Below are 20,409 nucleotides of genomic sequence, written 5' to 3'. Positions count from 1 at the left end.
CAGAATATTCCTTGTAGTTGTCTGGTATAGCAAGACACAAATCGCACGGTATCGCGTATTGCAATACCAATACTGTGATATTGGTTGCATACTTGCAATGATGACGTCGGGTACGATAATTAATTAACACACTATACATATACATTCCATAAGATTACCACGATAATTGTAATAATTAAAAACCATACAGAAACTTAATTATTAAATAAAAATAAGAATTTTAGTTAATGTATTTATAACATTAATATTGATAACAATTCAATTAACTAAAAAAATTACAACTTGGCTTTGCTTTTACTAACAATCTTATTTACAATTTTATGAGCTTCATCAAAATAAGGGTTTAATGTAGCTTGAACTCTATCCATCCAAGCATTTAAAATTGGCCTCCCTTCTCTTGGATTATAACCAGCCATTCCTAAAAAAGAATTATTTCAAAGAAACCCTCTAAAACTCCTATTTATTTATTTTTACTTGGTTGTTCAATTTCACAAATAGCCCAAATATCAGCAGCAGAAATTTTATCTCCATTAATGAACGCCTTATTTTGTATCCATAATTTTTCCATATTATCTAAAGTCTCTTCCATTTTTGTCGTATAAAGATTTACAATTCCTTCATCCATTTGAATACCACCTGTTCTTGGTAGTAAGAACTATCACACAAATATACAAAATTAAAAAAATAGAATGACTTTGTAATAATAATTATTACTTTGAATTGGAAATAAGAAGCACAAAACAATCTAAGATTATTGTGTTGCCATTCTAAAAATTCATCAACTCTTGCTTGTTCTTTACTAGTACTTGGGTAAATATGCTCTGGTAATCCTTTTTCACGTTGTAAATAACGCAAAATTGCAATGCTAAAACAGCAACAACATAAGTCTTAATCATAGAAAAAATTTTTAATTACCTCTCAGTTAAAATAAAATCCCCATCTTTAATAACAGGTACTTTTTGAAATCTGGATACTTCATTACTGTACTCATCCGTCATATGCTCACCTTTAAGAAAACATTTTAATGTTAAAGCAATATTATTTGTGAAAAGGTTGACATAACCTCTAAATTAAATTTTTACCTTTTCCTAAATTAACCAAACATTCTTGAAATGGAATGTTGTACTTTTTAAGCATAATAAAAAGGGCCCTTGAGGGCTGTGACATTAAATCAAAGTATAGTTTTAGCGACATTTTCAATGAACAATTAGAAATTGATGAGATTTTTGCTGTACCTCTTTACTTATACCAAAAACTCCACTGAGATCAAAGTTCAATGATATCTCTACAAAATATGCTTCGTCATTAATTAGATTTAAAGTTTATAAATAAATAACTTTAAACATTTCTTAAAGAGTTAATGTAGTTTTCAGAAATGTCTTCAACATTTAAATTATATTTTGATTTTATGTCCCCACCTTCTAGAGGTTTATTAATAATTTTAAAAATGAGTAAAATTCCTTTTGAAGGTGTTTTAATTCAATTACATAAAGGTGAGTTTGTACAGGTGAAATTTTCGAGGTTATGTACAATTTTTTAAATAAATAATTATCTTAAGGACAACATTTAACTGAAGAATATAAAAATAACATATCTAGATTTGGTAAAGTTCCTGTATTGGAAGAAATCGAAACTAATTTTACTTTAACAGAAAGGTAATTAAAAAAAATCTAACCTAACATTTTCTTAACCCATTGACTGCCGAAAATCTGTAATTTGAGATATTATTTTTTTCTACAGTGTTGCTATTTTACGATATTTGCAAAGAGAAAAAGGATTATTAGATGATTTATATCCCGCAAATAGTCAAAAACAAGCCAGAGTTGATGAGTTTTTAGAATGGGAGCATAATAATCTACGTGCATCTTGTGCTATGTATTTTTATTTTAAGGTTTTAAACGTAAAGTATTCCAGTTTTAATTTATTTAAAAAGAGATGATTTTAGTCGGTTATGCCAAGAATTACAGCTTCTGCCCCGGATCCAATTTTTATGAATTTTTACAAAAATCAAATGGAAGAATCTTTTGATGCTTTAGAAAAGCTTTGGATACAGGATAAACCTTTTATAACAGGGAATAAACTTTCTGCAGCTGATATTTTTGCTATATCAGATTATTACCAAGCCAGTAAGATTCTTTTTTACAGATTTTGAAATGACATTTACTGAAAATGTAAAATCTTTTTATTATCTAAAACACGACAAAAGCAGGGAGCAGAAAAGTCTCAAAAGTGTTAAATATCTCAGAAAGGAAGTTTTTGGGGTCAGTTACGCTTCCTGCTGATGTTTACAAAACAAATGTGCATGTAAAATACAAGTTTTGTACTGTAATGTGCCGTTAGGGTTGCCTATAATTTTTGTCATGTGTCTACAGTGGCACAGAAAAGTTTATTTACTTTATAAAAGTTTGATTTGAACAACTTACACACTAGTGTTGTGTAAGTACGAAACTGAAGAGTTAATGGCGTATTATCAAATGTTGCATGTGTTCTTAAAATTTAATTGTGAAAAGTTAAAATTTCAGTTCAAATTTTCATAGCCAGTTACTCATTGAGGTCTTATATATAATCTAGAGTGCGTATGCTGTTGTCCCCACCACGTCTAAAATGAAGCCAGAAAGGTCGCCATGTTAGATGTACCAACTTAGCGGGAAATTCGAAATTCTTATATATACTTATGCAAGAATTTACATCATTATAAACTGGAAAGACAGAAAATAATAATCAAAACAAAACATTGATTTTTTATTGATAAATAATTATTAATTATATGAAATTTTAAAAGAACTTAATAATTTTTAGCCATAACTCTTATAATTAACATAAACTAAGAAGAAAATATTTAAAGCAATTCTGATTGATCACGTTAACCTTTGCTTATAAATAATTGTTAGTTTATTAAAAAAAAACTGAACAGTCCTTAATAATAAACTTTACTTGAACTTCAATTGAAGACCTCGGTGTAAGAAGGGAGTAGCTCCATTTTTCAAGACAAGGAGTTGTCCCCTTCTCACACCGAGGTCTTTAATTATTAATTCCAAGTCAAGTAACCAGAAACATGTGTGAAACGAAAAGAATTCGAAAACTTTCAACAAAAATCAAATTTTAATAAAAATAATAATATGTTTATGAGAATTGTGAGGTTATAATTGTAGATACAATAGAGACTTGAAACTATAGCTAAGTTCAGGTCGGTACATCCAACATGTCTGACATTCTGATTACCTCCACCACCACCACATACGCTCTCTAGATTATATATAAGACCTCAATGCAGTTACTCAAGAAATTCTTGGTCAATACACAGTTTATGGCAAGTCGTTAAAATTTTTTTCTATCAATTCTTTAAAACCATGTTACAGCTATTTCTGTTTTGCAATGACTCAACACACTTTCATTTACTTACGAGCAATTGAATACCATGCTTTTTAACAGTACAAAGATCTGGTGAATGCCAGATACTTAATTAAATTTCTGCCAAAACCTCGTTTGTTCATGAGAACTCGTCGTTTCAGGTTGTAGGCCTGTAATTCTTAGGAATTTTACTCACTTAAATCTGCCTAAACAAGAGATAAGTAGATATTCGCGAAACTTGATTTCTTTTTTGATTCTCTTTCCATAGTCATCTGGTTTTTGAGCAGAAAAACCAAGCACGACCATTGTATTCTCATGTGACGATTAAGCATTCCGAGTTGACCACGTTTACAGATCTTTTATCAGTTGAGTAATTTTATTCTACAACCATATACAATGTAGATAATATTATATATTAAGCTAGATCAAAACTGTCACAACAATTGTTATACAAAATTTGTTAAAACTTTTTAATAACTTAATGGGGTCCCTCGAATTGAGGAGAAAGTGACGGTTTAAGACCTTCATTTTTTAAGAACACAAAATCAGAATAAAAAAGGTCTTTATGGCTGACCATAAATTAGTTTAGCAGAACAACATCCCAAATTCTGTTTGACAGAAGATTTCGAGTCACAACAGAATGATTGGGAGATCGTTATGCCACCTGTTGCTGCTTTCTCCGGCAACAATGGATGTTTCAAGAGATCTAAGAGAGATCTTGAGGATGATAGGAGGATGTGTAAATCTGATAAGATCCAAGTAACTTGCTGAATTATGAAAAAGTTGGGATTCAAATTCTTTCCCGTTTTTCCCGGTCGTGGGGATTTTTAAGGAGATATACTTTTGGCCAGTGAGTAAAACTATCCATGACTGTTAGTAGAAAAGAACATCCTAAGGAAGGGATGAATGGACTAACAAGGTCGATATGAATATGCTCACATCTGCCTTTCTGAAAAGGCGATTTGGTGTGCTTCTTAACCTTTGTGTTTCTTGGTGGAAAATTTGATTTTTTTTTATTTTGGTCACAATATAACGAAAATTCTTTAGAATAGACATATAGGGTGGGTTGAATAAAAAAGTAGTACATGCTAATGCTTGAGGAAAAAGAATTTACTGCATAGCAAATACTTTCGGATGTAGTACGCCTTTTGTTCCGGTAGAATTTACTCACATATGTAGGACGAACTATGCGATTTAAAGTAAATACTACTAGTAGGAAATAAATACTTTTAAAGAGTAGTACGCACTTCAAAAGTCCAACAACGTGTTAGTTCACGTTGGTTCACGTCACACCAACGTTTACTCCACAGAATATGGAGCACTACTCTTCTCGAAACAATTAAGTATCTTTTTGTATCGATATCTGTGCCAGTCGAAATGGCAAGTATTTAGTCTACCGGATCAGAATAAACGCTGTTTCAAGCAAATTAATTAGAAAATTATGTAGTAAGATTGACAGCTACAGTATTCGTTTGATGTTGGCGGCACTTTCATTAAAATCCGCCATCTTATCGTGAGTTACCAAAGACACAGAATTCACTCGCTATAATATGGTGTCAGATTTGGCGGGATACCGTCAGTGTCACTTTTTTGATTCTCTTTCCATTGTCATCTGGTTTTTGAGCAAAAAACCAAGTACAACCATTGTATTCTCATGTGACGATCAAGCATTCCGAGTTGACCACGTCTACAGATATTATATCAGTTGAGTAATTTTATTCTACACGCATATACAATGTATTATGAAGCTAGATCAAAACTGACAATGACCGCGTCACAACAATTGTTATTCAACAAGAAAGCTGGTTGTAAACGATCAATATTAAAAGCTGTTACATGAAATAACAAACTTTTTGAAACTTTTTAATAACTTTATATGATCCCTCGTATTGAGGAGAAAGTGACGGTTTAAGACCCTCAGTTTTTAAAAATCAAAATCAGAATGGAAGAGTTCTTTATGGACAAAAGTTTTTTTGACGAATAATGTGATGTAGGAGTTGGTTTAATATTTGCAAATGTTTCACGTAAACTCATATGGAATAAGGAGATGTTCGGTCTCAAGAGAGACATGTGAGTTAACAAAAAATTCTCTGGCTCTGAGTCCCAACAGAATCGTTGGGAAATCGTTGTTCCACCTGTTACTGCTTCTTCCGGCAATAATAGAAATGTTTTAAGAGATCTGTGGAATATCTTTAAAATCACATTGCTGTGAGGATGATAGGAGAATGTGTAAATCTGATAAGAGCCAAGTAACTTGCTGAATTGTGAAAAAATTGGGATTCAAGTTGTCTTTCCAGGTCATGTGTAATGGTGTGTAGAACACCGAATCAGCTACACTTGATGACAATTTGCAAACAATGCTGTTAAATCGGGATAAAAAGAATCAAGGTCGTCAATATCGACCAATTCAAAATACCTTTGTCAATATCTCTCGATTTTTGAGAGAATATCGACCACAATGTTTACATCACCTTTTATAAATATAAGATTACAAGTAAATTGAGTGATGTAATGTGGACATCGAGTCTGTCGTGATGTCTTTTCAGTTTTTGAAGTAAAAGAATTGATTAATGGCTCGTGATCGGTATAAATGGTGAACTGATTATCGAGAAGAAAATGTTTAAAAAATTTTATTGCAGAATATATAGCGAGTAATTCGCGGTCGAAAGTGGAATATTTAGTTTGACAAGGAGATGGTTTTATGATCAAACAAGTAACTTTACAAATTAAATTATAATGTACTAGAGACTTATAATTTTTTCTACGTGCAGAATTAGGTATTCCACAAGTATTGCACAAAAATGGTACGCATTTTTTTTGTCACGCCATCGCAGGTCATTCTTCTTGCACTTCCTAGATTACTATATCGCCAGTTTTCATTTTCTTCCTGCCAAATATTAAGGATATATCACACCAGTAAGTCCTAACGATTCCATAAGCAACAGATTATGATCGTTTATATTTTCACTACCGACTATTCTCGTTTACGTAATATTCTTCGAAAATATTTAACGATTTCTTTAATGCTTGAAAAACAATTTTGAATGTCCTGAATTGAGTATAAGTCTAATATTAATGACTAAATACAGTTTTTGTGCTTCATTAATTCTTGTTGTTTGATTCTTTTCTAGGCATATTGCACTTCCATCAAATCCAAGATTCTGAGATCCATGAGATTGTTGATTTCCAATTGAAAATTAAGTAGTTCGTTTAAGATCTTATTATTCTTCTTCTTTTATTCAGGTCGTAACCTGTTTTTTATGCAGCATTCATGGTGTTTCATTAGAGCTGGAAATCCAACTTCCTGGTCTCTCGGGATCTCTTTCTAGGTAATCTTTCGTCTCTTGCTATCTTAATCAGCCAGGTTTCTTCCATTCTTTGGAAGAAATTTGCTTTGGAGCAAATCTCATGACATCTCCGAATCCACAAAATTCTCTTACAATTTTGTTCCTAACTCTATCTCTTCTTGTCTTTTCCACTATTGTGTTTAAAGTACTCATCTCAGTTCGTTCGCATCGCAGCCATATATCTTGGCCATGAGGTTCGTGTATCGAGAGATAATAATCAAACAAGCGAACTAAACAGAAGGATGATACTCGCATGGGCAGCCTACGGGAAACTTAGAGACATCTTCATGCGCGATTTTCCTGTATATTTAAAAAGAAACGCTTTTAATCAATGCGTGCTTCCTCCTTTGGTTATTATTGAACTTTGCTAGTAGTAAAACGCAGTAGGTTTTAATTTAACTCCACAATATATTTATAGAAAACTCTCCGTCGTCATTGTCAGACATCTTAGATCTTGTACTACATCCGGTTATTTTACGTAACCTACTTCACACCACTTATTCTTACTTTTACATACAGATGTCGCGATAGTCAAACCCTAATACCCTCTCTCAAATCTAAATTACAAACAAATTTTGATTTGCTTATTCTAAATTTAACTTTAAACAAAAATTATTAAACTTTTCAAAACAAAGTGATTTTGTTAAAACATCTGCAATGTTTTTATCTGTCGATATATATTTAACATTTACTTGATTATTAGCGATAACGTCCTTAATAAAATGTAATTTAATGTCTATGTGTTTTGATCTTCTAGTGTTTTCATAATTTTTGATCATAGCCACTGCACTTTGATTGTCCACATACAACACTGGTTTACAGTTATTGTTTCCAAGGTCCTTAGCTAGTCCACTCAAATATATTATCTCAGTACAACACATTGTGGCCGCAACGTATTCAGACTCCGCCGTTGACAAAGCAACAGTTTGCTGCTTCTTCGATGCCCAAGAAACTAAATTTCCATGATAATAAATTGCTATCCCGCTAACACTTTTTCTGTCAGTCTGGTCACTTCCCCAATGTGAATCGGAGTATGCCTCAATGTTGCCGTTCCTTTCATGTTTCCTAAAGTTTAAACATAAATTTTTAGTAGTTTTGACATATTTTAGAACTCTTTTTGCCGCTTTCCATGTGCTTGTAGTAGGTTTATCCAAAAATCTTCCTAGATAGGATGTAGCATATGATATGTCAGGTCTTGATATTCCTGCTAAGTAATTTAGACATCCAACCAACTCCCTGTATGGAACATTTATTAATTCATCATTTTTGTTTGTCTGATATCCTACTTCCATAGGCGTTTTCGAAGTTTTACAGTCTTCCAAATTGAATTTCTTTACAATTTTGTCAATCAATTTCTCTTGTGATATTCTAATTGTACCCTCTCTTACTGCGATGTCCGATCCCAAAAATGTTTTTACTTCCCCTAAGTATTTTGCATTAAATTCCTTTTTCAAATTTTTAACTATTTCGTCAACATATTTATCTTCTCCACTTATAATAATGTCATCTACAAATACTATTAACCAAACTTTAATATCATAGTATAAGCAAACGTCATATCCAGATCGTTTTAAATTATTTTTCTCAGTAAATTTATTAAATGCGTCATTCCAACATTTTGGTGACTCTCGTAGACCATAAATAGCTTTGTTTAATTTCCATGCATAATTATCTTCGTTGTCGATTTTGAATCCTTCGGGAATTTTTAAATAAACTTCGGAATTTAAATGACCATTCAAAAATGCACTTGGAATGTCCAACTGATGTATTTTGTATCCATAATGCAAAGCATGTGATAACAACATTCTTACTGTAGACATTTTTGCCACTGGTGCATATACATTATCTTTATAGTTTTCTTGAAAACCTTTAGCAACAAGTCTCGCTTTCTTAATTCCATCATTTTTTGTTTTAAATACCCATTTTGTTTCTATTGCTGTTTTGTTGTTCGGTTTCTTTACTACTTCATATGTGTTAAACTTCTTCAAAGAATTTAACTCGTTTTTTATAGCTTCTTTCCAGTCTTTGTGTTGCGTTGCTTCTGTATATGATATCGGGTCTTCCGATAAAGTTGTCATACAGTATGCTGTGTATAATTCATAATCTTCATATTTTTCTGGTATCTTTATTCTTCTCTTTACTCTTGTTTCTTGCATTTCCCTTTGATTGTCAGTTTCATTCTGAATTTCATCTCTTTCTATTTCCTGTACTTCACTTTTCTCATGCATCCCTTCATCATGGTTGATTATATTTCTGACATCTGGTTGTTTATCTTCTTTTTCTGTATATTTATAATCGTTTTCATCAAAGGTAACATCTCTTGAAATAGTAACTTCTCCTGTTTTTGGGTTCCAAAGCCGATACCCTGCTCCAGAGTACCCTATCATTCTCATTTCAATTCCTCTTGCTTCCAACTTATCTTGTCTTGGTAATCTAAGCATCCACGCTTTTGCTCCAAACACCTTTAGTTTGTCGATATCCAATTTTTCAAGATAGATCATTGCTGGCGTATTCCCTGACAACGCTTTTGTAGGTGACCTGTTTATTTGGTAAACAGCACATCGTACAGCTTCACCCCACAAATATTTTGGTAAATTCGTATCAACAAACATACATCTTGCTTTGTCTAGAATAGTTCGATTCATTCTCTCAGCTACAAAATTTTGTTGTGGAGTATATGTACAGGTAAATTCCTGTTTGATTCCATGCTCCTCACAGAACGTTTTTAATTTCTTTGTTACATATTCCTTTCCGTTATCACTTCGTAGTTTCGATATTTTTATGTTTTGACTTTCCATCTCTTTTATGAATCTTATTATTATATTTTCGACCTCCGACTTATTTTTCATTAGGTAAACTTTGCAAAAGTGTGAATAATCGTCTATTAATGTTATATAATACCTTTCATCATTGTGCGATGGGATATTTGTTGGTCCCCACACATCCGTATAAATCAATTCTCCTATTCTTCTTGAACGTGGCTTTCCTGTCTCTTTAAATGGTAACCGCGTAGCTTTCCCTTCCTTGCAGGTCCCACATACGTTTTCGCTGTATGGTAATTCCAATAAATTGAGTCCTCTTCTATTTATATGACCAAACCGTCGATGCCACAAATCAGCATCCATCCCAGAAACTAAAGCTTTATCGTTTTTCCAGCTGTCATTTCCAATTAAAAATTCACCAATAAAAAGTCCATTTTTCAATTTAAATTTAATTACCTTTTTACCAACATTCAATTTTGCTTCTTCTCCTTCAAATACTACTTTTATTCCAGCTTTATTTATTTTTCTTACTGATAAGAGGTTATGAAACAATCCCTTAACAATCAATGCTTCCATATTAATTATTATATTCCCATTTTCTGGCCCCGTCTTTACTTTTAAATAACCTTTTTCTTTTGTCATCATTTCACTTCCATTGGCTATTTTTATATTTATCGGTGGAATTTCAACAATGTTAAACATATACCTTTTTAAATTTTCGCTCACTAAGTGTTGAGTAGCTCCTGAATCCAAAATAAAATCTTCTTGTTCTGCTTCATTTTTGACCGTTGAACCCACCATTGCTACAAACATAACTTCACCTTCTATTTCGCTTTGTGCAATACTGCTTGAATTTGCTAAGCCTCTTCCTCGACCAAATCCTCCTCTTCCTCTTCCACGAAATCTTCCTCGATAATTCTTTCTTGGTTTGGGACATTTTGCGATGAAATGATCTTGACTGCCACAGTTATAACATCTTGGTTTCTCTTTTGAAACGAATGAAGCCTCTTCATTTTTCTTTTCATCCTTTTGATTTTTAAATTTTAATTCTGCATCCAGTAATTTACTTTTAACGAACTCTACTGTTAAAACTACTGTTGTCGTTTCTAATACTGTTATAACGGTTTCATACTTTTCTGATACGGTTAAAAGTAAATGACATACCTTATCATCTTCTTCAAGTTTTATACCAGTCGACTCCAAGTCTCTTATTAAACTGTTAAATTTAATAAAATGATCCTGTAAACTATCACCATCATACTTTAAGGACAACAGCTGTCTCCGTATGTACAGTTTTGATAATGTACTTTTTCTTTCGAAGATATTCTTTAAAGATTTAATCATTTCATATGCAGTTTTAGAATCTTTTACGTACTCAATGTGTCGATCAGAAATGCATTGCACAATTATAGACTTAGCCTTTGCATTTTTTAGGTTATGTTGTTCTCGAGCTTTGCTGTCCATCGCATTTAGTTCTGACTCCGTTTTTGTATTTAATGTTACGTCTCGACATCCTTTTTCATCCAATAAACAATTTACACGAAACAACCAATTCGAAAAATTACCGTCCGCTAATAACGGAAAATGGCTTCCAGTTCCTGTCGTCGACATCTTGTGTCAATTTCTTTTCTTTTTTATTACTTTTTACGTTCTTCTTTTTTACAAACACCACTTTCTTCGCTACCTGGGAGACCTGGGCCCATAACCTATTGAACTTTGCTAGTAGTAAAACGCAGTAGGTTTTAATTTAACTCCACAATATATTTATAGAAAACTCTCCGTCGTCATTGTCAGACATCTTAGATCTTGTACTACATCCGGTTATTTTACGTAACCTACTTCACACCACTTATTCTTACTTTTACATACAGATGTCGCGATAGTATGACATACGGTTCTGAAACTTTAACATTGGTGGCCATTACCAGGAGGTTCAAAGTAACGCAAAGAAAGATGGTGAGGTCGATGCTGGGTGTAATCCTGAGGGAACGAAATTGAAGACCTACGAAGAAGAACTGACGTAAATGATGTTTTCAACATTATGGTAAAGCTCAAGTGGAACTGGGCGGATCATCGTCGCAAGAATGAAGAGTGAGCAATGGTTGCCTGATTATAACACGTCTTCGATCGTTGACAATTCCTCGTCTTCAACGCCCATTTCATCCTGTTCCTCTACATTTTTTCCGAATGTGTTATATTTTTACTTGTATCACTTTTATATGTACTGTTATGTACTGGTATTTACCCAGCGCCCATCACTGACTAAGATTGACAGCTACAGTGCAATGTATTATTGCAGACTAACACACACCACAGAATAACCAGAAATGACACTGACGTCGATTCGTTTGATGTTGGCGGCACCTCGTTTTGTGACCTCGATTTAAAATCCGCCATCTTATCGTCTTATCTTATACATTCGCTAATATGGTGTCAGATTTGGCGGGATACCGCCAGTGTCACTTCTGGTTATTCTGTGCCCAGACTGCAGGATTGTTCATGAAAAAGAAATTCTTTGTTCTACTATAAACATTTTTCTACATAAATCTATCTCGATATTCACCTGATGCCATAAGCAAAAGCTCGCCAAAGCCCTATCTGTGCGGCGACCTCATATTTTAGAAGGGACACCTTGTTGTTATTGGCGTGTCTTTGTTTTTTTCAACGATCTGGCAACGTCTCAAGCAAACATACCAGAAATAGCTGGCATGTCGCGCTCTTCCAGCTCCTCGCGAACTTTTTTAGTAAGCGCTTTGATACAATTGATACAAATAATATCAGAAAACCTACTGACTGAATTACGTAGTCGGCAACTGGTGGTCTGAAGACTAAACATGCTGAGTCAATAAGTTTCCAATGTTTTGGCCAAGAACATCTCAGATTTAGTATGTCCATAGATAGTAATACACATCAAAGTAATAGGAAAGCTTACAAGAATGCGCGAAGAATACAACCTGAGAAAAACTTTTACTTTTCTAACTTCTTGTAAAAACAATAATCTTCAATTATCAATCATTTATTTCTTATAAATGTTTGAATTTGCAATTATTTTAAAGGACCTTATTGATTTTAGGATTGACTGGTTATGATGGTTGTAAAAATCGTCCTAAACTAACGAAATGGATGAAAATGGTTCAAAAGGAATTAGGTCCTTATTTAGATGAAGTAAATCAAACTGTGAACAAGATTATTCAAAAAAATCCGGTTACAAATTAAATGTAGTTTTATATAAAACAAATTCTTTATTTCAAAAAACATTTATAATACTTATGACTTTGACGAAATGAAATATATGATATTAATAAAACGTTATAAAATTTAGCGCTGGACAAATAAAGCTACTGTACAAATAAATATATCGTTATATATATTTTTTTTAAATATATAAATACACGTTGTGGTTCCGTTAGTTGATTTTTTTTTAGTTTAGGTATAAACAGCATTATTCGGTTAATAATAAACGATCATCAGCTTAAAAACGATTACTAGCTTTGAAAACGATCATCATTCAAGTTTAATACGATGAATATTTTCATCTTTTATTCTTCCTCTTTTTTTTAGTTTTATTTTCGTGAAACTTTTCGCCGTACGGACAACATATAATTATTATCAACATTAAAAATGATTACATCTTGTTTGTTTAGACAAAGAATAAAACATATAAATATACATTACTACTTATAATATGGTGTGGCAGGCAAATTTGAAAATAAAAAATTAGGAAAAACTCTCAATCTATACACCTCAAAAAGTAAATACATACAGTCAAGTATAAATATTTAAATTGTATACGTATGGCAAAAACGTGTATGGCTTCTTAATTTTTTTTTCTTTTTGCAAAAGGTACACAGCGATGAAACGTTAATTATATAATATCTATTCTTTCATTTTTTTTTGGTTTTTACATAAACATAGATCAGTCACAATGATATTTTTTTTATAATTAAAGCAACACAACATACATTTTTTTCTTGTTTTCTTCACCTTCTTTGTTAATGTATTTTTTTCTTGTTTTAATCTTTATTTCGCCTATCTAAGATAAATTCGTTTCGTTTAATTAAAATTGTTAAAAAGTTTTTAATAACTGGACTATATTTACAAAGTTTTTTTTTTCATTTTTCTTTCTGGTTTTATCATTTCACTCTTCTAGATTTTGATGCAAACTTTCATTTCTATTCTTTTGTGCATTAAAACTATGTAGGAAATATATTTGTTTATTTTTATTTTTGGGTTCTTTAATGTTATATGAATAATTATCGGTATTTTTGTTTAAAATATTTCTAAGATTTTTGTTAAAATTGAAATATTGAGAAAAAATTGTAGCAGTAAGAAATAACAATAAGCTTGAATGAGGATAAGGATTTAAGAGATAAGAGAATTTGGTTGATACTACATGGTACGGTCCATAAGTTCCATAAGTTTCCTCAGTCAGTCTGAGACAATTCCAGACCAATTATAATTTTGTTAAAAATGAAGGTTAATAGAGATAATTAGTCTTCCAGATTTTTCTAAAATCGGACAAATTAAATCATGTTCATATCCGAATGAGCAGTCTTTGCTTAATCGAAGTCCACACTACAGCGAACTTTTCAAGTGTTCTTAGATTGTTGAGACTTTGAAAGGAATTTTGAAAGATACCTCTGCTGCAAAGCTTTGGAGCTCTTAAAATACAATATCAATTAAGTCGCAGCATGTCAATGTCAATGCTCCTTATAAGAACACACAAAAAATGTGTTAACACCAGAGATAAAATTACTAGCCTGAGAAAAAAAGATATGTATTATAATTCCAAGAAGACACTAAGAAACTGCATTAACTTCATAAATACAAGGAATAGATATAGAGCAAACAACAGAATTAGGGAGGTAAAGACAGAACATTGCGAGAAGTCTAGCAAAGAAATTGAAAATGATCTAATGGAATCGAAAAATGAATTAGGGTAACAAAATGGGAAATAAATAAAACAGTGGCTCAAAATAACATTTCATATTGGCACTCAAAAATGTGGACACCCTGCGCTCAACGTGTTAAGGAGTGTCCACAGAAGGAAAAGGCGGGGGTTACATTTCGCCGATGGACAAAAATTAGAGAGAGTAGATGCTGAGGAAGTTGAGGAAATAGAACAATTCAAAACGGAGGAAGTGAGGTTGTAGATGAAATAACTAAAAAACCGAAAGTAATCAGATCTGGACAATATCCTCAACTTAGCTGCTGAAGTAGGGAGGAGGAGGAGTAACAGAACGACTCATGGAGCTATATAATAAAATACTGTAGAGCGTAAAAACTCGGAGAGTTGGAGAAATACAGCAGGAGACTCTAGAACTAGCACATTTCATGAATGGAAATGAATTGCTAGAGTTAGCAGACCAGTATCCAAAAGGCTGCCAAGACGATTTCTATACAGATGGAAATATAGCTGGTTGTCGGCATCACAAGAAATGCAGGCAGAATGGGTAGATTAACCTCTATGGCTTCCACAATGAAAAAAACAAGAAAAAGATCGATGGCAAAACTGTTTGTGAAGATGTTTATCGTTCTATTAGTGTTTGAACATTAGTGAGGTGAGTTGGCTCTCAAAAAATCTTAACTAAAATTCCAATATTTCCACGATTTGTTCACCAAGCTTGCATATTTGGAAAATCAATTTTTGTTTCAAACACAAAGACGTAATTTATTGATGATTTAGTGGAAGAAACAAGCAATTTGCAAAATTATACGACTTGCCATAATAAGTAAATCAGTTGAGATGAGAGTATCGTATCTTTATTCCCTGTATAGTAGGAAGTCAGGGATTTTAAACACGATGAATACATTTGGAAGTCAATCAATAGAACGATTCTACGAAATACAATCAAAATTGAGTCAATTCCTATTACTATAAAGAAGTCTAACTGCTGAGTAAGCATACTGAAGAAGAGATACAATGCTCAAGTTGGTAGACTCATCAACGAAGTTGGGTTTAACGTCACTTACCCTGATAATCAGAGCCTCTCATACACTCTCAAGCGCAGTTAAATTCCAAATAGAATCATCAATGATTATGTCGCACTTATATTAGTTATATTCTTGAGCAAAAGTGACTTGGTGAATGGCAAATGAATAAGCTTTATTATATATTATATTAAGTACAGCAGAGTACCTAGTAAGTAGCAAATGAGCATCTGTATGATTGAGCAAATAATGTTCAAAAAAGGTGTACACACTGCCCAAAAATATTAGGTATCAAAGAATATTTAACAGTACTAGTAATTTAGTTAGATAAATTAAGAAGACGTTAACTTGATATCTTATGTAGACGTATTAGTGATAAGCAAAATCACACCATATGTGGAAGATAAAAAGGTAGAAGAGTCACTAGAATGCAACAAAAAAACCGTGAATGTGGACTGGGCGCGTATCTTAATAAGAATATGAAAATGATGAACGACAATGAACAACCTCCTCTATGCAAAATGTGGGAGGTCTTTATATTAATAAAAGCAAGTCTTGGTACAGAAAAACTTGCCATAGAGGAGCTCTTTGGCTTGGTAGCTGAAAAAAGATATTAAATATACGAGAGAGGGAAGGAGAAGTGAAGTCAAGGCAGTGCTAAAACCAAGTAACAAAGGAGACAGATGAAATACACAGAGGATTGAAGCGGCAGCCACGATAATTGCAGAAAATATCTGCATCAAATCTGCAAAACGGGTTATAATTAGTGCTGCTTACACAAAAGTGTTGACACTTAGAGAACACAGACCACAGTGTTTTTGATTGTTTGAAGTTCGAAACGGCAAGAAATGTAATGGAAAATTTGGCCAAGTCATAACAAAGCCCATTTTGGAACGGTTTTGATGGAAAGATGGGATAACTGAAAAGCAATTATGGCCCTTATAAGTGAAGTATTCGAGGTGAATCTCCTCGATGCTGCATCTCAGCTGTGGCACACCAAAACGATTTTGGAATTAAAAAAAAAAAATTGTCGATATGCGAAGGAATTTTGGGATTTCATGGCATGCCACTTATGGTAGTATCTGGTGGTCTGGTGAAGTCTCGAATATGGGTAAGAACGTATAGATATTGATGAGAGAGAAAGACATTTTCCTTACCTCTCAGTAATGAAGAAACAAAAGAAACTAGATATGTCAGAAAATAAATGGTGTATACTTCTTCTGAGCAGATTATAGATAACGATCTGTGGAATGCTAACGATAAAGAGGATTGGAGAGTGTCTGATTTCTTGTTATCTAATACAAAAATAAACTAAGCAAATTTTTTAATGAATGTGGTCATAAATCTTTAAACTTGAAAGGAATCAAAGTTGTTCTTGGTATCGACGGTGTCTTCTGATAGATGGATTTTAAGTATGCGATTTTCATGGAAAATCAGATTGGATAAAAAAATGTAATATATACACTTAGACAAACGATTTTTTGAGATGGTTCTTTTCCAACTTCGTAAAATTGGTCTGCCGATCGCTAATGTAGTGAAATATTTAGAGTTCTTCTGATTAAGAGGCTAACTAGTAGATCATATTTAGTAAACATAAAACTTTCCATAACAGTAATGATTCTGTCTTATACCTTTACGGCGTTGGGTCCTCAATCCACGTTTGATAGTCTTTGATGGTGGAGACAAGAGAAGGGGGAGGTCCAGAATGAAGCAGCTGGATAGCATTAAGAGTGCAATTCAGCAGAGGGGAAGAAATATTGAGGAAGTAAAGAGAATGGCGCTGAATAAAAAAGAGTACATTTTCAATTAAATCCCAAAATGTGCAAATTCAAAATCTGACTTGATTAAAACAAAAACTCTGGCAAAACATTTTCGTTCAATATTGAACTAGGCGTTGTGAGTTGTGAGAAGTCAAGAAAAGAATTTATGTTGTTATACTGTTCTCTGCCCATTTTTGAATGTTATTACGAAATTTTTGTTGTTATCATCGCCCACATTCCCTTTTAACAAAAGGAGCTTTGTATCTGTTTTAAAATCCTCTCGTCACACAGAATAGAAAAGGAGGCATCTCATAAGGTTAGATACAAAACCTCAGATTTAAGAGATGTCAACGAGATATAAAGTGTTGGAAAACTGATGGACTGCGTGGTTGATTAATCTCTATCCGCATACAACTGTAGAACTAAACGGAGTATTTAAACGGGTTGAAACCTCAGATTAATATTATTAAAATAATCCAACTTAACCCAATCAAATTCAATGCGATGACTCAAATCCTACTCAATTAAATCATCAATCGTAATTTCATATTGATTAAACCTGCAAAACAATAGAATACAATTGTAATGAACTTACGATTCACTACAACCCAAGTTCTGATTTAAATCGTATTAAATCGTTTATTTCGAGGATTTATCAATCCACATTGTTCTCTATTTATTTTGTAAATATTTTCTTTAATACAATATTTCGTGGTTTTCCAAAAATCCTAGATAATATTTTATTCAGAAATACGAATTATTCCTTATATTCAACATCAACAATGTCTTTCTTTTTTAATTAAACTATAACAAAGTTAAAAAAGTTCATATTGTATTTATTATTTTCATGATACTGTCAATCTTCCCAATTTAAAATTATTGTCTGGGAAGTATTTCAATTAATTAATTTCTTTCATTTTTATCGCAAAACATTTTAAAATTTCCTACATAGTTTTCGAAAAAATGTCTTATCCAAAATTTTCGTTCAAGAAAAAAAAATTCTAATGAATACCTTATTACCTCGTTGTCCGTCTAAAAAATGCACTCCAAAAAACCCCTACCTTCTTCTCCTAAATATATTTATATATTAATTTGCGAATATTTACAAAGGGGCGTAAATTGCTGATTGATTCGCAAAAGAAAAAACATTTTTTTTAGGTTCAGTCGGAAAAATGTAATGAGAGGAACATAAAAAAAATTGTAAAGATGATGATTTCTGTTGAGAATTAATCAACAAATTCGCACGATAATCACATACATACATATATTTTTATAGTTATTATTATAGTTAACGTAAATAAATAATATACATTTTGGCATCTTTGAAATTACATTACACAAATAGACTTTGGTATAAAACGTACACGGTCTTTTTTTCTCACCTTTATCTTTGTTTCATTATTTTTTCTTCATTTTTTAAATTAAGCTTACTTCTTGGTACATCACACTTAGTTAATTGAAATATTTTCACCTCTATTTCTTAATTTTTTTTTAAACTTTCAATTCGAAATGATCGAGTCCATTGATTTACGGTGATTTTTCTTTGTTGATGTTACTTTTTACTTACTTATTTAATCTTTTTATTCTTTATGGATAATTTCGATTTTTCGCGTCATCATTAATTTTAATTCTTTTTATATTAACTTTTTTTTTACTTTTTGGATGGGATTGCACTAGCAGATATTAGTAAAAGTAAACCACCATTTTTCACATAATTTTAAATCCCTTTTCTTCCGTTTTCGTTTTGACGTTTCTATTTGTTTCTTTTGAAATCTAACGTTATACGGATCTTCCGCCAATTCCGGATAAAGTTGAACATCATGGATGTATTCACCTTCATATGATGTAACATAACCCATTTTCATGATTTCATCAATTTCCGCTGCCGTCCAATCTGTTGACCCCGTAAACCCATTCTTTAGAGCTTCTTTTTCTTTATGCCAAGCTTTTCTAATTGCCGATAACTTAGCGTGATGAAGAAGTCTTTGTTTTTCTTTTTCCATTGTGGTTCCATACCTCAAATTAATCACTGCGTTTAAACCGTGTATTTTTACATCGAAGTAATTATTTCCACTTCCATTTTCACGAGCAATTTCGTGGAACGTTGTGTTTACTTGACCTTGAAGTCGCTTTAATTGTCCTTTATCATCATTAGCTTTCCATGTTTCTTCTTTAACGAAATAAAAACCATCTTGTTGAGCGTTATGAATAACAAAAGTAAACGGAAGTAAATAAGAGCGGTTAAAAACTGATGTGTAAACGTCTCGGTAAATTGCATTTGCTGCTGGAACACTTGATACGATTGCTCTTCCTTGTTGGCTTCTTGATACTAAAATTCCTTTTCCAAATGGTGGATCGGAAGCTGCACCGATTTTCTTTGGAATTAAATCCATAACGTCGGTTTTTAAAGCTGATTTAGAAGGTGCTGATAAACTGTGGGCGTCTGTTGATCTTCTTGAAAGAATATGAGCCAGAAAACCTGATTGAACACTGGTTACTAGCTGCATTGTAAGTTGACTGGTCATCGTTTCTTTTATTGGTTGCCAGAAAATTGTTGGATGTGTCAAAGATGGTGGCATTTTTCCGCTTGGGAGTTCGTTCGGGAAGAGTTGAGGTGCTAAATTCTTTAGGTTATAACCCATTCTGTTTAACCAATCTAGATGATCTAAAATTTAAAAATAACATGTAATCAGATTCATTAAATACATTTTTGTAAGATCATTTATGGACACGAGAAAGAAAATATAAATAGATTTTGACTGTTCTAATATACTTTACTGAAAAATAGTCTATGGTTTGGTTATGATTTGGGAATAGCTTAGATATGATACGATTATGTTGCCAATACATCGTCAATGTGTTTGGTCATTTGTTGCTTTTTGTCTAATTGAAACTATATTCTCAAAACTTTAGAGACGTGGACTTATAACTGCTTTTCCAAACGCATATCAAGTCTACAAATTAGGAACAGTAGGTGTTATATTCGTCCTGAATTTCGTAAGCAATCTGGATTCAGGAAATATTTTAGTTGCTTTGTATTCAACGCATTAAGCTTTCTGATATACTTGAATATTGTAATTACTTAATGAAATAGAAAATGTTAAAGATCGACTAAGAAGTAGAAGCAAAGGATTACAAATTGAGTCATATTCGGCGCGGCGGTAACTCTAGACTTGGAGTGTCAACTACAACAGCTGTGATATGATAATTAAGCCAAAATACAACAAACAAAAATTGCGTTTCTCCCTTGACCATGTG

The 20,409-nt window shown here is 32.4% G+C and overlaps 3 protein-coding genes across 7 annotated transcripts in view; 1 reads left to right on the top strand and 2 right to left on the bottom strand.

The window, feature by feature from the left end:
• Window positions 1-214: 214 nt before the first annotated feature.
• Window positions 215-1,410, bottom strand: LOC111424107 (glutathione S-transferase theta-1-like). Of its 2 annotated transcripts, none has more exons than XM_023057536.2 (6): window positions 1,338-1,410; window positions 1,083-1,285; window positions 916-1,006; window positions 715-865; window positions 475-655; window positions 215-418 (listed from the first exon to the last, which is right to left on the bottom strand). In XM_023057536.2, exons 2-6 carry the CDS (start codon window positions 1,192-1,194, stop codon window positions 276-278), a joined length of 678 nt encoding a protein of 225 aa, XP_022913304.2. In that variant the 5' UTR covers window positions 1,195-1,285; window positions 1,338-1,410; the 3' UTR covers window positions 215-275. The 2 variants fall into 2 exon arrangements, with proteins under 2 accessions (XP_022913304.2, XP_071056326.1); XM_071200225.1 differs by having other exon boundaries at window positions 1,083-1,297; window positions 1,338-1,404.
• LOC111424106 (glutathione S-transferase theta-1-like) lies at window positions 1,376-12,869 on the top strand. The gene is made up of 5 exons (XM_023057535.2): window positions 1,376-1,493; window positions 1,559-1,655; window positions 1,741-1,891; window positions 1,946-2,126; window positions 12,534-12,869. The coding sequence occupies exons 1-5, from the start codon at window positions 1,376-1,378 to the stop codon at window positions 12,674-12,676; spliced, it is 690 nt and encodes a 229-aa protein (XP_022913303.2). The 3' UTR covers window positions 12,677-12,869.
• The window catches only part of LOC111424234 (tenascin accessory), a 595,836-nt gene continuing 588,109 nt past the window's right edge, over window positions 12,683-20,409 (bottom strand). For all 4 annotated transcript variants that reach the window (XM_071200222.1, XM_071200223.1, XM_071200224.1 and 1 more), the window contains one exon: window positions 12,683-19,816. In XM_071200222.1, the coding sequence (XP_071056323.1) occupies window positions 18,825-19,816 (992 nt within the window). In that variant the 3' untranslated portion in view covers window positions 12,683-18,824. The remainder of the gene's footprint in view (window positions 19,817-20,409) is intronic.

The sequence above is a fragment of the Onthophagus taurus genome, chromosome 11 (assembly GCF_036711975.1).
Source record: "Onthophagus taurus isolate NC chromosome 11, IU_Otau_3.0, whole genome shotgun sequence".
NCBI lineage: Eukaryota > Metazoa > Arthropoda > Insecta > Coleoptera > Scarabaeidae > Onthophagus > Onthophagus taurus.
This window is presented reverse-complemented; position numbering and strand designations above follow the sequence as displayed.